This window comes from Schistocerca serialis, chromosome 2 (assembly GCF_023864345.2).
Source record: "Schistocerca serialis cubense isolate TAMUIC-IGC-003099 chromosome 2, iqSchSeri2.2, whole genome shotgun sequence".
Lineage (NCBI taxonomy): Eukaryota > Metazoa > Arthropoda > Insecta > Orthoptera > Acrididae > Schistocerca > Schistocerca serialis.
In genome coordinates, this window is record NC_064639.1 from 220793668 (window position 1) to 220810985 (window position 17318).

General features: G+C 37.9%; 1 protein-coding gene across 1 annotated transcript in view; it reads left to right on the forward strand.

Moving 5' to 3' along the window:
- LOC126456962 (diacylglycerol kinase eta-like) overlaps window positions 1-17318 on the forward strand; it is a 537414-nt gene that overhangs the window by 235943 nt on the left and 284153 nt on the right. The window contains exon 6 of the mRNA XM_050092898.1: window positions 15320-15450. Within this exon, the coding sequence (XP_049948855.1) occupies window positions 15320-15450 (131 nt within the window). The remainder of the gene's footprint in view (window positions 1-15319; window positions 15451-17318) is intronic.

A 17318-nucleotide genomic window follows, 5' to 3' on the forward strand; every position in this document is an offset into this window, starting at 1 on the left:
ATTGGAATTACTGTATTCTTCTTGAAGTCTGAGGGAATTTCGCCTGTCTCATACATCTTGCTCACCAGATGGTAGAGTTTTGTTAGGCCTGGCTCTCCCAAGGCTGTTAGTAGTTCTAATGGAATGTTGTCTACTCCCGGGGCCTTGTTTCAACTTAGGTCTTTCAGTGCTCTGTCAAACTCTTCACGCAGTATCATATCTCCCCTTTCATCTTCATCTACCTCCTCTTCCATTTCCATAATATTGTCCTCAAGAACATCGCCCATGTATAGACCCTCTATATACTCCTTCCACCTTTCTGCCTTCCCTTCTTTGCTTAGAACTGGGTTTCCATCTGAGCTCTTGATATTCATGCAAGTGGTTCTCTTTTCTCCAAAGGTCTCTTTAATTTTCCTGCAGGCAGTATCTATCTTACCCCTCGTTAGATAAGCCTCTACATCATTACATTTATCCTCTAGCCGTCCCTGCTTAGCCATTTTGCACTTCCTGTCGATCTCATTTTTGAGACGTTTGTATTCCTTTTTGCCTGCTTCACTTGCTGCATTTTTGTATTTTCTCCTTTCATCAATTAAATTCAGTATCTCTTCTGTTACCCAAGGATTTCTACTAGCCCTCGTCTTTCTACCTACTTGATCCTCTGCTGCCTTCACTACTTCATTCCTCAAAGCTACCCATTCTTCTTCTACTACTGAGTGAGGTGGCGCAGTGGTTAGCACATTGGACTCGCATTTGGGAGGACGAAGGTTCAATCGCGCATCCGGCCATCCTGATTTAGGTTTTCTGTGATTTCTCTAAATCGCTTCAGGTAAATGCTGGGATGGTTCCCTAGAAAGGGCACGGCCGATTTCCTTCCCCATCCTTCCCTAATCCGAGCTTGTGCTCCGTCTCTAATGACCTCGTTGTCGACAGGGTGTTAAACAGTAATCTCCTCCTCCTCCTCCTCTACTGTATTTCTTTCCCCCATTCCTGTCAACTGTTCCCTTATGCTCTCCCTGAAACTCTGTACAACCTCTGGTTCTTTCAGTTTATCCAGGTCCCATCTCCTTAAATTCCCACCCTTTTGCAGTTTCTTCAGTTTTAATCTACAGTTCATAACCAATAGATTGTGGTCAGAGACCACATCTGCCCCTGGAAATGTCCTACAATTTAAAACCTGGTTCCTAAATCTCTGCCTTTGTATAGATGTGTATGTTCCCTTTTGCCTTCTTCAGTTGTTACATTCTTAAATGTTCTTCTTTTTTCAATTAAATTCTGCTCATCCTTTTTATCCCAGGATTCATACTAGGCCACATCTTTTTACCTACATGATCCTATGCTGTTCTTTCTTTTTCATCGTGTAAAGCTATCCATCCATTTTCTATCTTGTTCTCATCCCCTGTTTCAGTCCACTGTTGTGTAATATTCCCTCTGAAACTCTCAGTAATCTAAGGTTCTTTCAACTTATTGAGGTACCATCCCCTTAAATTCCTACCTTTATGATTTTCTTCAATTTTAATCCACAGCTCATAACATGGTAAAAGTCCACATTTACCCCTGGAAATGTCTTATAGTTTAAAATCTGGTTTCTTACCATTAGCTAATGAATCTGAAACCTTATAGCATCCCCAGATCTTTCCACATACACAACCTTCTTTTATGATTCGTAAACCAGGTGTTAATGATGATCAAATTATGCTCCAAGCAAAATTCTACAGGATGGCTTCCTCTTCATTTCTTTGCCGTAACCCAATTTCTCTTCTTATTTTTCTTTTTCTTCCTTTCCCTACTATCTTTGCTGAAATTCTGGAATCACTCTTGAGGGATAGAATCTATTCACTGGAAAAATGCTGAATAAAGTGTTTATGCTGAATAAAGTGCTTTGAACTGAAATAAACTATGCCACAAAAAAGTTAATTTCTTACAAAAAAACAACAATCTTTCATTGTCAAGCCAAGAAATTTTTATCTTGCTGTCACAGATTGTATGAAGTGGCAGCCAAACGATTGTATATCTAGCTTTAAATGATGTTCACGGCTATATTCATACATTTGCGTACAGAATTATAATTCCATTAAACTTAATCAGTTTTTATGCTTAAGACATTCACATATATAGGTATATCTGGAATGAAGTTAAATATTTGTCCGAGTTTAAAACATCTCTACATCCATCCAGTTTAGTTTATTCAGCATCTCTGTGTTACTCTCCCATGAGACAAACAAACCTGTTACCATTTGTGCTTCCCTTCTCTGTAAACATTCAATATCCCCTATTAGTCCTGTTTGGTACCCATCGCACACACTTGAGCAATATTCCAGAATGGATCACATGAGTGATTTGCAAGCAATTTCTCTTACAGACTGCATTTTCCCAGTATTCTACCAATAAATCGAAGTCTACCACATGCTATACCCTTGACTGAGCCTGTGTGTTCATTCCATTTCATCATCATCATCAGTTATCTGCTATATTAGCAGGTCCTTTGTCTCTCCATTTTCTGCGATCCATTGCTTCCTTCTTAAGGCTGCTGTATGTTGTACCGTCCATCATGTCATCCAGTATCTGGAATCTCTTCCTTCCTCGCTTCCTTTTCCCTTCTACATAACCTTCTAAAACTGTTTTCATCAGTCCGTCATTCTTTCTTAATATATGCCCAATCCAATTTCTTTTTCTTCTCTTTATTACATCTAGTAACTGTCTTTTCTCTCCCACTCTTCTCAGTACCTCTTCATTTTTTACTCTGTCCATCCAACTTATTCTTTCCATCTTCCGCCATGTCCAGATCTCAAAAGCCTCCAGCCTTTCTCTGTCTTTTTTCCTCATAGTCCATGTTTCAGCGCCATATAGATGAACACTCCATACAAGACATTTTATGAGTCTCTTTCTGAGTTCTCTGTCCAGACCGCTGCAGAAGATTCTCCTTTTGTTATAAAACGCCTCTTTTGCCATTGCTATCCTTGTTTTAATTTCTGTGGTGCACTCCAGTCGGTGTCTATCCTGCTTCCAAGGTACTTAAAATTTTGCACCTGTTCTAGTGTTTCTCCATTCAGCACAATTTTTATTTCCTTATTTCCTCCTATTGCCAATAATTTTGTTTTATTTGTGTTAATTTTCATTCCATATTTTTTTCCGTTAGTTGCAATGGTGTCCACCAAATCCTGTAATTCTTTTTCCCCTGTGGCTAGAAGGACCATGTCATCAGCAAATCTCAAGCATCCTACTCTTCTTCCTCCAATTTCTACTCCTTTGTCATCTAATGAGCATTGGTCAATCATATTTTCCCAGTACAGGTGGAAAAGAGTAGGTGATAAACAGCATCCTTGTCTTACTCCTTTCCCTAGTCTTATCCAGTTTGTACTTTCTCCTCTCACTTTAACTGAAACTTTTTGATTAAGGTACAATGAGTTTATAAGTCTTCTGGTTTTCCAGTCCACTCTCTTTTCCCTCATAATAGTCGCCAGCTTGACCCAAACCACATTGTCAAATACCTTTTCTAAATTGATGAAGCACATATATAGGTCTCTTCCTTTTTCAATAAACCTTTCGCCCAAGATTTGTAGGAGCCCTATTGCATCTCTGGTGCCCGTATTCCGTCTAAAGCCAAACTGCTCCTCACCGAGATTCTCCTCTATTACTTTTTCAAGTCTTTTATTAATTATTCTTAACATCACTTTGGTTGCATATGAAATGAGGCTGATTGTCCTGTGCTCGCTGCATTTCTTGGTTCCTTGTTTTTTCGGTAATGGAATCATTACTGTTGTCAAAAAGTCCTCAGGCCATTCACCACTGTCATATATTTTATTACATAACCTCAATATTTCTCTTATTCCATTGTGGTTCAAGCATTTTAGTATTTCTCCCGGTATTGTATCTGTACCTACTGCTTTGGCATTTTTCATTGCAGCAATGGCAGACTTTACTTCTTCCATTATGATGGTCGGTCCTTTCTCTTCATCACTTACACTGTTGTGTGATTCGAGTTCCTGAGTTTCTGGTTTGCTATTTTTGTCATATAGCTCTTTTATATATTCTTCCCATCTCTGGAGGACATCGTCACGATCTTTGTACACTACCTCTTCTTCTTTACTCAAAATTTCCATAGTAGCACTTCCTACTCTGTTTTGTTCCCATGTCATAGTCTTTACTCTGTTATATAGTAAGTCGTATCTTCCCTTCCTGTCCAGTTCTTCAATTTCATCACATTCCTCTTTTAGCCATTTTTTCCTAGCCTGCTCTGTTTCTCTTCTCTTCTCTTGCATCTTCTCTTCTCTTGCATCTTCAGTGTTCTTGTTTTTCAATTTTCTTCTCTCCTCCATCTTGGAAATCATTTCTTGTGTGACCCATGGTTTTTTTGACCTTTTCCCTTTTACATATCCTATATTTTGCTGTCCTGCTTTAATGATTCCTTCTTTCAGCATATTCCAGTACTCGCTGGCATTATCAGGTGCTTCTTTGTCTCGTAATGTGTTTAGAAAGTCCCGAGACAGCATTTCTGTAATTTGTTCTTTGTTGGACCTTATCTTCTCTAGATCCCACTTCTTCACCATTGTCGCCTTTTTCAGTTTTTTCATTCTTATTTCTATTTCTGCCATAAGTAAGTTGTGGTCACTATTAATACCTGCACATGGTAATGTGTGCACCTTCTTGATTCCATTCCTGTATCTTTCTTCTACCAGTATAAAATCGATTTGGTTTCTATATTTACCCCCTGGTGATTTCCAAGTGTAGAGCCTCCTCTTATGGTTCTTGAACCATGTGCTTGCCGCTATCAGCTGCCTTTCCCTGCAGAAATCAATTAACCATTCACCTCTGTCATTTCTCTTTCCAAGGCCATGACTGCCTACTATGTTTCCCTCTTTCCCTTCTCCCACAATGGCGTTCCAGTCTCCCATTACTATTTTGCAGCATTTTTTATTTTCGTCCATTATTCTCTCTATTACATTGTACGTTTCCTCTACAATTTGGTCATCATGTTCTGAAGTTGGCGTATACACCTGGACAATCAGTAAATCTTTTTGTGCTCCTTTCAGCCTTACACCAATAACCCAGTCATTTGCATAGTCTACATATTCCACACATTTAGCCAATTCCTTTGTCATAATCATTCCTACTCCATTAATTCCTTTTACTTCTCTTCCTGAGTAGTAGAATACATATTCATCTGACTGCAACTCTCCATGTCCATTCCATCTTACCTCAGCAACTCCTACGAGGTCCATATGATTCTTTTCCATCTCTCTTTTAAGGTTTTCTAGTTTTCCTGCTTGTAGCAGAGTTCTGACATTCCAGGTACCAATTCTCGTTTTGATTTTTTGCCTCCTTTCAAGTTGCGCCCCCCCCCCCCCCCCCCCCCCCCCCCGGAGATCCGAATGGGGGACTAACCCCCACCCCCCACCCCGGAGATCCGAATGGGGGACTATTTTCCCTCCGGACACTGATTTAACATGAGAGGAAGCCATTTTTTGTGCATAAAATGGAGACTGCATTCCATTTCATATACCTGCAAATATCACACCAAGGTATTGTTGGATTTGGTGGATTGCAGCTGTGACTCATTCATATTATGGTCATAGTACACTGATTTTCTTTATTTTTTGTGAAGTGAACAGTGCTACATTTCTGAACATTTAAAACAAGTTTCCAATCCACTTTGAAATTTTATGAAGATCTGACTGAATATTTATGCAGTACTTCACTATATATAACTATAGATAACTACATCATCTGTCTGCCCCGGTAGCTGCGTGATCAGTGCGACAGACTGTCAATACTAAGGGCCCGGGTTCGTTCCCGGCTGAGTTGGAGATTTTCTCTGCTCAGGGACTGGGTGTTGTGTTGTCCTAATCATTATCATTTCATCCCCATCGACGCGCAAGTTGCTGAAGTGGCGTCAAATCGAAAGACTTGCACCAGGCGAATGGTCTATCCGACGGGAGGCCCTCGTCACATGACATTATTATTACTACATCATCACCAAAATGTCTGAGGTTAGTATTGATATTGTCCACAAGGTCATTAGTGTAGAACATGAACAGCAAGAGTCTCAACACACTTCTCTGGGGCACACCCAATGTGCACGTAATGATAACTCTCCATCTGAGATAACATGCCGCATGCTTCCTAACAAAAAAACTCAATAGTCTCAAATTTTTCTTCACCCATCTCTCTGCCTCCATACCAAACCTTCAATTTGTAGCAAACATTGTAGCCCCAACTGGTGTTCAGACTGTGAACTCCTACATTCCAGAGAGTAGTATAAATGATATAAAAATACATTGAGGAATATTATACATATAACTGAGTTTGATGGGCATCATATCAAGCTCTCTTCAAAATCATGGCTCAGTGTTACTGTATACACTATGTGTATTATTCTAACATCTTCCTTCTTTTTGTCTTCTTTTCAAAATGAAATTCATCAGTGCAAAGGCTAATTTTCTATAAGGTTTACAGTAAATCTTTATGGAGTTATAACAATTACATTATATATATATATATATATATTATAACGGTCTCCATGGTCTCCATCAATCATGGACAAGGAGTAATGATGATAGAAAACTATAGGGCGATTTGTTTCATCTAAATAGAATGCTGTTTGTATTGTGCCACACACATTTCACTTCCTTTTATTTGTGAAACATCTTCAGTGGGGTTTTTGATCTTTTATTTGTTTATTTGTCCACGAGACCTTGTTGGTACAAAGAATGTACACAAGATGTTGGACATCATTTAATACAGTATTGTTTTTATCATTTTGACATCATTTATCTCTTACGGTTACACTACTTATTGTTGGTACATTATTTGTATTTGTTCAGTGGTTACAATGTTACTATAGTTTCAGTGGATAAGACTGTCACACTATTATTCATACTGGTACATTATTATTTATCAAAATACTCTTTCAGACTGTAGAAGCAGTGATCAGTTAGATACACCTTTACTGCAGCTTTGAACCCTGTTATGTTGTTTATTGATTGTATGTTACTTGATAGTTTCCTGAATACCTTTTTTCAAAGGTGTAGAACCCCAGTTTGGCAGAGCTTAGTTTTTGTATGGTGCATATGGAGATCCATTTTTTGCCTTGTGTTGTGAGTGTGCACATCTTCATTTTTTAAGGAAGAGTGTGGGATTTTCAGTCGCATACTGCTGTATGAATACTATGGTTTCATATATATGAAGGCATGGAAGTGGGAGAATTTGCAGTTTTCTGAAGAGTGACTTGCAAGATTTTTTGTGTTTGGCAACTTCTATAATTCTTATGATTCTCTTTTGGATTCTAAATAGCTTGATGGTGTTTGGAGAAGCACCCCAGAAAATGACTTCATACTTTAGCATTGATTGGACATGTGCATGGCACACACTTTTTAGGCAGTCTTTACTACAGCAGCTTTTAAGGATCCTCATCACACAGCAGAATGTGTTCAAGTTTTTGCTGAGATTGTCAATATGAGTTCCCCACCTGACATCCTGGATCCACAGCCCGAGATACATTGTCAGGTCAACTATATTTACAGCTTTATTTGACAATCTGATATTTGCAGTTTGTGGAACCTTTTCCTTGACGTTATGGAAGTTGGTTGCTACAGGTTGTCCCCTTCATTTATGACTGACTTATTGTATGTGAACCATTTTGCTACGCTATCCAATGTCTTTGTCATGTTTTCTTGTAGTAGGTTTTCTGATTTTGCAGTAATGACAAAATTTGTGTCATCAGCAAAGTGGTAAGCATTTTGGCACTGTGTGTTTGTTTGTAGGTCATTTAAGAGTATATATGGGAGGAACAGCACTGGTCCCAGTACTGATCCTTGGGAACATCATATTTCATGTCTTGGTAATCTGTGTATGGTTTGTGATTCTGTTAAACCAGTGTGTTGTATTTCCACTGTTTATTTCCATCCGCAAAGGTATGACCTGATCCAGTCATTAGGTGTGCCTCTGATGCCTAGTTGATTTAATTTCTGTAGGAGTGCTTCATGATCTATAATATCGAATGTTTTTGACAAGTCAAGGCATACACTAGTGATATACTCACCACTGTCCACTTTCTTGTAAATTTCACTTAGGAATTCATAGATAGTACTGTTGGTTGAACAGTTCTTTCTAAACCTGTGTTGTGCTTTGGATAGGGTTTGATATTTTTCCATAAAGACTGAAAGTCTTTTGTGGAAGACTTTTTCTAGAATTTTTGAGAATTCAGGCAATAGGGCAATTGGCCTGTAATTGTCAACTTCTTCTTTGTTTCCTTTTTTTATAGTTTTCTCTTTTTCGTGCTTGAGATCCTTATTCCAGTTTTTACTCAAGATCTGTTTCTATTATTAGACCTCAGTCTATGTTTCTTTTTTAAGAATGCAGTTTCATAGTACTTGCTAAATATTTCCATAACTCTGTTGGACTTTTCACATGTACTTCCATGCTCATATACTGCATTCCACGTTTCCTTAGCTAACAGTTGTCTGAAGGTTTCTATATTCTGTTTGCTTAGGTTTCATTCTTCTTTGACTAGTTCTGCTGGCATTGTGGGTTTAGGTATTGGTAGTGTATGGAAAGAAATACACTGTCCATTATGGTCACTAAATCCTGTTTTTATGGTTCCAGCCTGGAAGCCATTTTTTTCTGCATTTATGAATGTTTAGTCAATAGTGGTCCAGGTAGTTTTGGTAATTCTAGTAGGAGAGATTATAGTGGCCTATAAACCATACATTGAAAGAATGGTTGTGAGATTTTGTTTTACATTTAAGTTTTACTGGTAATTTATATTGAAGTCACTGCATACTATTAGATTTTTCTTGTTAGCTTTAAGTTTTCTGAGTGCACTGTCTAGTTTCTGTAGGAAAATTGTGACTCTCCATCTGGGCTGCTGTACAGGTAAATTATTATTGTTTTAGTGATGTTATTTCTGTAACTGAAATTTCAAAGTCTTTTTCTTTTCGCAGTATCTCTAAGGATTTTAAGCAGTGATGTTCGGTGCTACTTCTAACAAACATACATGTCCCACCATGGGCAGAGGATGTCCTACAGAATGATGAGGATGATGTTAATCCTGGTAATTTTGTGACTGCTAACATATCACTACTCAACCAATGTTCACTTAAACATACAACAGAAGCTTCCTTGAGCTCAGCTGACAAGAGTATTTCGAATTTCTTGATTTTATTCAGAAAAGATTGAACATTCTGATAAAAGAGCATGAATTTTGCACTTCTGTCAAGTTCAAGCATATGTAACTGACCTCTTACCTTTTTTTTTGCCTGTTCATTTTCACCACTGGTGTCTGCTTGGTCTTCTTTTTCTGGTGAGGCCATAAAAAATCCTGGTTCCTTGTTGCTAGTTATCTTTTACAGTTTATTTGTTTTCTGACTGTGGACATCTTTTTCCCTGTAGCTGTGGTTTTATTTTTTGACATTTTAGTTTCGTTGCCTATCGGTGTCTCTTTTCTGTGTGTGTTCATAGCTGCAGAAGTTTCATCACAAATAATTCCTGAATTACATGTTTCAGGTTTTCTCGGACAGTTACTAGGTACTGTTTTTGTAGAGACTGGTTCTATAACAATTGGTTTTCTTGTAATGTGGTCAATATTCTGTATTAATTTTGCTAGCAGTTTACCAGTGAGCAACTTCCCAGTTTTGTTACAGCATTGTCCATGTTTCGTAAACAGTTCTCTTGATATGGAAAGTTCGAAGAATGTCACGTTATGATAGGCCTTGCATATTGTTTCAAACTGTCTATTTATTTTTTCAAGCTCCAAATTTATGACTGAGTTATCTTGCAGGTCGTCTCTGTGTTGCATGCTAGTAACTATGATGTTGGGCACTTTGAGATCGTGTAGTGTAGTTTTTAAGCACAGTGTAGCATGTTTGCCCTCATTCTGGTAAACATCATTGCTTCCACCCATGATAATGACTGTATCATTCTTAGATAACTCATTCAGTGAGTTATCGTTTTTTATTGTCTCTGTCAAAGGTGTTTTTGGTTTTGTTTTTCCTGTGGCCGTAAGTGACGTACTGTAATCATTTCTTGTTTCAGCATTTCTCCTGTAGTGGCTGTCACCAAGCATCACAGCTTGTTTTTTTAACGTTGCTTGTTTATTATTTGCTGGCATTATCTTGGCCATGTACGCTGAGGAAACGATGTTTGCATATTTTGCAGATGAGGTTAGGTTGCTTTTTGAAAAGTTTATTCTTTGGCTCAGTTTCTTCTTCAGCTAATACACTATAATTTTTTCCTGTCACAACTGTTGACAATGTATTGTCTGTGTTAAATTCTATTCACTTACTACCAATTGTTTCTGCGGGCCTGTTGAATGCTTTAAATTTTTCTTCAATAGTGTTTACATTTTCTTTTTCTTGTTCGATGCACACAGTTCTGTTATTACTATGTGTATTTGTTCTTAATAGTTGTAGTTCTTCTTTTAATTGGAAGATATCATTTATGGGCATTCCCTTGACAAATTGTTCAGTATTTAAATCACAAGTTTACAACATCTTGGCTGTGTGCATGCACTGTTCACTGTCACTCTAACATAACAAATTTTTTGTATTGAGCCACTGGATGCAGAAAGAATGAATCCTTAGTCGGGTTTCAACACAAATTCGGAAACCTTTTATCACTCTTTCACCACATATACGGCAAGAAACATTAATGTTTTTGTTCTTAGGGTGGGACCCTGTGCAGCGAGCACCTTGACGTGTCATCATATTTAAGCTATTATTTAATTTTCAAGATGGTGTTGTTTTCACTAACAATGAACCACTGGTACTTAGATAGCTGTATGCCCTACAATTTCTGCTGAAGAGTGTCTTATTCACTTCAAATCAACACTTAATTAGGAATCACTTTATTGGATGTCTAATATGGTAGCCAACTTGCTCTGAGTATTTTATTAGTGTATATGTGTCAGTCTGGATTTTTGGACATTTTACGAACACATTTCAACTTGACACTTAACGTGCACTTTTAATCGTCACTAAGAAAAGACAGGAAACATTTAAAAAATGATGACAAAATATTTGGAAAAGCTTTACACTGTGTGAAGGACTTTTCGTTGTCAACATATTTTGACATTCAGATGTGGAGTTAAAATTCAGACACCCCACTGTCTTGAACCTTGACCTCAATGGTCAACTGTAAGATCATGTTTCAAAGACATCTAATCATTTAATTTTGTCTTTTCAGTTCTCCATGTTTCCCACCCATACAGAGCTGTGGTCCTAACATAGCTTTTTATGACTGTTTTCTGACCTAACGTTTTATATTTCTGATTATTAGCAGATACTTCTTTTCATGCAAAACCATTTTGCCTTGTGCAGTCCTTACTTCTGCCTCTTTCTTATATCTTCCTTCTTTATCATTCCTACTTCTGAGACAGACAAATCGTCTAACTCTTTGAGAGTTTCTTGCCCTAGTTTGACATTTAATAATCCATCATGCGCAACAGCTGCACATACTGTTCCCTTAATTTTATTTTTGTTTATGTGCGTGTTATAGCTATCTGTTAGAACACATTCCATTTCATTCAACATCTGTACACTTTTGGTGACCAATATTATGTCATCAGCAAATTGTGTAATGCTGACTTTCTGCCTGTAGTAAACAACTACCATTTTGAGATAGTCCTTTGCTTCCCTCATTGACTCTTCTATGTACACTATCTGATCAAAAGTATCCATGCACTCCTATATAATGTGGCATTGATCACTAGGTGTTATGAGAGATGGACCCACCACTGTAAAAGAAGATGGGGAGTACTGTGATATCCTGTTGTCAGTAGAGAAGCAGTAACAGCAGAGTGTGTCAGGCAGGAGAGCTCAGTAACTTCAAATGTGAACTTTTCATTGGATATCACATGAGTAACAAATCAATCAGGGACATTTCACCCCTTGTAAAGCAATCCAAGTTGACTGTTAGTGTAATAATAGTGAAGTGGAAACATGAAGAAACAACCACAGCTAAACAAAGATAATACTGATGTCATATACAGACTGACAGGAACTGTCACGCATTGCCGAGGGCGGTTGTAAAAAATTCCATGAAGTCAGAAGAAGGAGTAACTTGTGAGTTTCAGAGTGTTACCCATAGTCCAACTACCACAGTGATGGCATATAGAAAGCTAAAAAGAATAGGGTACATTGGTTGAGCAACTCTTCATAAGCCTACATCTTTGTGGTCAGTGTTAAGTGCACTTAAGGAAAGAAGCGTGTGGGTGACTGGAAATGAGCAGTGAATCATGCTATACTTTGTGGCAGTCTTGTGAAAGGGTTTGGGTTTTGATGACTGCTTGGAGAATGTTACTTGCCTTCATGTGTAGTAACAACAGTGAAGCATTGAAGAGGTGTTAAAAGGTAAGGGGATGTTTTTCAGCCACTAATTCACTAAAGTAAATGCCAAAAGCAGAAGGATATGAACACATTTTACGGTGTTATGTACTGCCTACAGAAGAGGAACAGTTCGGAGATGGAGTTTGCTTGTATCAATGTGACAATACAGTCTGTCATAAAGCAACGTCTGTGAGCTAGTGTTTTGTGGACAATAACATTCCTGAAGTGGGCTGTCCTGCCCAGAGCCCTGACCTGAAGCCAGTGTAACACTTTTGACATAAGTTAAAACAATGACTTCAGTCCAGATCCCAGCGTCACTACATTCTCGTTTTCAGCTCTTGAGGAAGAATGGGCTGCCATTTCTCCATAGACATTCAGGCACCTCCTCGAAAGTGTCCCAACAGAGTTGAAGCCATCATATTACGGTAATATCCACTAATTTTCGGCCTCTTGTGTCATTCCGTCAATGCTCATTATTTCACTCTGCTTTGGATACCCTTCTATCCCTATAACTGATACCACACCACCTAAGAAAGGAAAATATTTATTCCAGAGTACTGGACACCATGTTAAAGTGTTTACAGTACCACTGTTGCTGGAGATGAATACTGAAGATACTATCTCTTCAGAACTGCGTAATGAACATAGTTAGGTATGCCTTTAGGCGCCCTCCTGAAATAGACAAAAGAGGTAATCTTCTTAGTATCTACACATCATTAAACACACAACAGCACAAAACTGTTTTAAGGGAGACGAATTTAACACAAGATAAAGCAATTTTATTTTCATTTATTCATACATACCAGTATGTCTTCATGGAAAAGTTAAAGTCAAAGCTAAGACAACATGGAATGAATTAGTAACTCACAATTTGTCCAACAGCCAGCATTGTGGCATTGTAGGATAACAGAGAATTAACTTGTATTGTGTTCTAAACAAAAAGAAATATCAGAATAATTTGTTTATGGATTGGATACCTATTAAATAATTAAAATTCTTATAGCACATAAAACATCTGAAACTTTGTCAAATAGTAATTTATAGTGCATAGAGGTCTGTAAGCTTATTTAGTGAGGCATTTGACTTTTGACTGTAAATGTGTGCATATTTGCCAGGTAGACAGAGATAAACCAACTTTTGGAACCTGGGTTTATTCACATGGTTAAATGAAAAGAAAGTTTTAAAGAAAATGGGATTCTAGAATTGTATTAACAGGAAAGTCACTCATTTATTAAATGGAGGTACAGCAGCACAGAATGAGACAGAACTCAACAACAAAACACCAGCAATATATGATGTTTCCAAATCTGGTAAGGACGTCAACAGGTTTGAGGTTTGGGAAGCAATGAGTATGAAAAATGTAGATAAAACTGATCTTAAACTGGTTTAAATCACAATTTAATTATATTTGTAAAAAAGGTCAGAATAATAAATAGGTGAGTGAAAGAACAAAAGAAAACTATAAATAATATTGTGTGTGTTTTTCTTTGAGCTTAGGTCCACAGTTTTCATGAATTTCAAAAATAAATGAAAGGTTGTGTCTGTGTGTGTGCACTTGCCTTTGGGCACGTGCATGTATGAGTAAAATGAATAATGTAGAAGAATGCAGGTCAGCAGAAAAACAGAGCAGATTCGATAGTGGAAGGTAAAGAGAGGCTAAAAAGGTGTGGTGAAAATACAGGGTCTGAGTAAGGATGCCTGGTGTGAAATGTGAAATTTCAGCTCAAAAAAGAATTGGACGACAATGGAAGAGATGTGTGTGTGGAGGAGGCCAACATTATTACTGAAAAATATCCTCCGTGAAATTCCAAGCTACTAATGCTGGAAATAAAATCCAAGACATCCATGTGCTGAAGCAGACTTTGTGCTAACTGTTATTGTGCTATAGATAAAGTACTCTCTGTTGCCAATAGAAATTTTTGTCTGCATCTACACTTTCTTGGCGATTGTTGTCATACTGACATAGAAAGTCCATCTGGTAAATAGCTTATTGATTTTAGATAATCATTGGCAGGATTGTGGCATAGAACAAGTTTTGCAGTGTATATTTTTAACTTGCCAGCTGCTCTCTCTGCCATTTCAAATCTCTTGATTTTCCCAGGACTCTTTCCATCAAATGAAGGAAGTCCAGATTCTGAAAGCTACTTATGTTCATAAGGATTGTATGTATTTGTAATTCTGGTGCTGTCAGAGAGAGATTAATCTTACAGCTTCTTCTGTGTGCAGTCTCATGTACACTCTAAGAAAACTCTTGGTGAGATGACTGTACGGATTAGCCAAATTGATAGAAATAAAATGACATCTGTTGTTATTGAATGCTTTCTTCTTGCTCCCACCAGTTAACAGTTACCACTTTGAAACATTCAGTACCAGTCATTGTATTTAGATTTCTATCAATTCAGTTTTTCCTGTCTGCCACCTCACTAAATTCTGATGCCACTGTTAATTTCAATATGATTAACAGATGACAGAAATCAATGAATGGAAGCTCCAGATAGGAATATCAGCAATGCAGGAAAAGACAGATTGCTACTTACCATAAAGAAGAGACATCAAGATTCAGACAAGCACAGTTAAAAGTCTCTCACATATAACTTTTGGCTACAGCCTTCATAAGTAAAACACACACACACACACACACACACACACACACACACACACACACACACACCAGCAAGCACACCTCATGCACACACGGCGCGAACTCATGGCCCCGAGACGCTGGAGTTGGCGGGGTTGTGTGTGCGTGAGATGTGCTTGTCTCGTGTGTGTGTGTGTGTGTGTGTGTGTGTGTGTGTGTGTGTGTGTGTGTGTGTGTGTGCGTGTGTGCGTGTGTGTTTATTTTACTGACAAAGACTGTGGCCGCAAGCTATATGTAAGTGTCTTTTAATTGTGCCTGTCTGCAACTTGACGTGTCTTCTTTATGGTAAGTAGTAATCTTGTCTTTTTCCAACATTTTAGGTGTTAGGAATTTATTACCTTACTCCATTGTCAGCACTTATTCTATGGAACTGTTTCAGATTGCAAGACTGGCGCTGCTTGTGGTGTCATACGACTGTCCACACGGCCTGCAGACCTTTGCTACCAGTTCACTGCCTACTGGGACCGAGTCGCCTCAGTGTTGTACCACCAACTGCCTTACATAACGCTGGTCAGTACAGCTTTTAATTGAATTTACTCATGCAGAATATCTTGAGGATGTTTAAATTGGTCTGATATACTGTTGATAAACAGGTGTAATCATGACATTACTACACATAGTTAACATTCCAGAATGTATCTTCCACTGCGCAGTAAAGTTAGTGTTGTTTTGGAATTTTCTAATTGATTAAAATGTATGCTGGAACCTTGATTTCACAGTCTACACTCTTATCCCTATCCTTTCTTCCAGGAATGCTAGTTGTGCAAGGTTCACAGGATTACTTCTGTGAAGTTTGGAAGGTAAGAGATGAGGTATTGGTGGAAGTAAAGCTGTGACAACAGGTTGTGAGTCTTGCTTGGTTAGCTCGTAGAGCACTTGCCCATGGAAGGTAAAGGTCCTGAGTTTGAATCTCAGTCCATCACACAGTTTTAATCTGCCAGGAAGTTCCAGTGCTGTTATCGACTCAGCCATCCATGCAAAACTCAGATTCACCCTCTCAGCTTTACTTCAGACAGTCTGTCCCTCTTTCCTTCCAAACTTCACAAAAAGATTTCTGTGTTTACTTTTCTGGGTTAACACTCCTGGAAGAAAAGACACTGTGGAGATATGGCTTAACCACAGCCTCGGGTATTGTTTCACTGTGTTGAGTTAAGACAAAGTTCAATATTCCATTTACACAGTGTTCATTATAAATCTTGTGCCAATACTTTTCCTATCATTTCTCCCTAAACACTATGTTTGAGACACTGTTAATGACTCTGTGTAATAATACTTTTCTTCTTTGATCTGAACCCAGTTAGTCAGAATATTTTATTGTTAACATTTGATGACCATGGCTAGATAAACCATGAGCTATTGCTTCACATGATCATTCCTCTTTAGGACCTTCACTGTGTGAAATAATTCAGAGCTGGGCATCAACAACTCTATGTGTCATTAGTCAGTACTAAGTGACAGAAAATCAAAGTCTCCATAAACAATGATTCCCATATTTAGTCTGCCATAGTGTCGTTAAACTGTCTCTAGCTTTTTATTTTTTTTGGCAGCTTTAGATTTTTACTACTGATTGTCTGTAGAGTGTCAGTACTATTAGGTTGTGTGTTTAGTGATCACTGTTGTGGCACAGCATTTAAAGAGCTGTTGAGCACAATATTCTTGAAACTGAAGACTCTGGGATTAAAAATCGACTTTTTGTAGAAGAAGTCCCTCCTCCTAAATCACTGCCACTACAAGAGTATGATATTAGCTTATATAGCTTTCATCCAACAAGCTGTATCTGCTCCATTTCATAGATTTCCATGTGATGTTCTGATAAGCACAACACATTTGCTGGTGATCCATCAGTTCTTTAATTTTACAGTATGTACATTAAAAACTCAGTCTTTTTGTTTATGGGGCTTATAATGTTTTGTGGGAAGCAATTAAATGAATTTTCTGTAAGATCGATGAGCATGAGCAGGCTGGAGTATTTTGTTTTACTAGTATCTTTTTTAACTGTAACTGTATTGTTGGATGTAAGCTCCACCAGTTATGCAAAACACCATTTTTTCCAAGCTCCAAAAAATGTTTCAGCACCTCTGTGCCATCATCAGTGGGTTTCTGTTTTATTTAATCTGTAATGTGAACATTTCTCCTAAATGTTTTTTCTGTAGCTCTGTCTTTCAGGAGAAGATACTCTTAAAATGCCAAGGAAAAAACGTTGAAAAACCCAGATATAATATGGCTACTGCTTTGACTAGGTGAGATTATTCTGGTAATTAACCCTGCAAGTAAGCTCTCACTAGAAGTATTAAAGTGCAAATGATAAGTGGAACCAAAATTTCTTTGTGATGAGGAATATAAGTTCTACTTCTTTGTAGGAGACTTTATGTATTTTA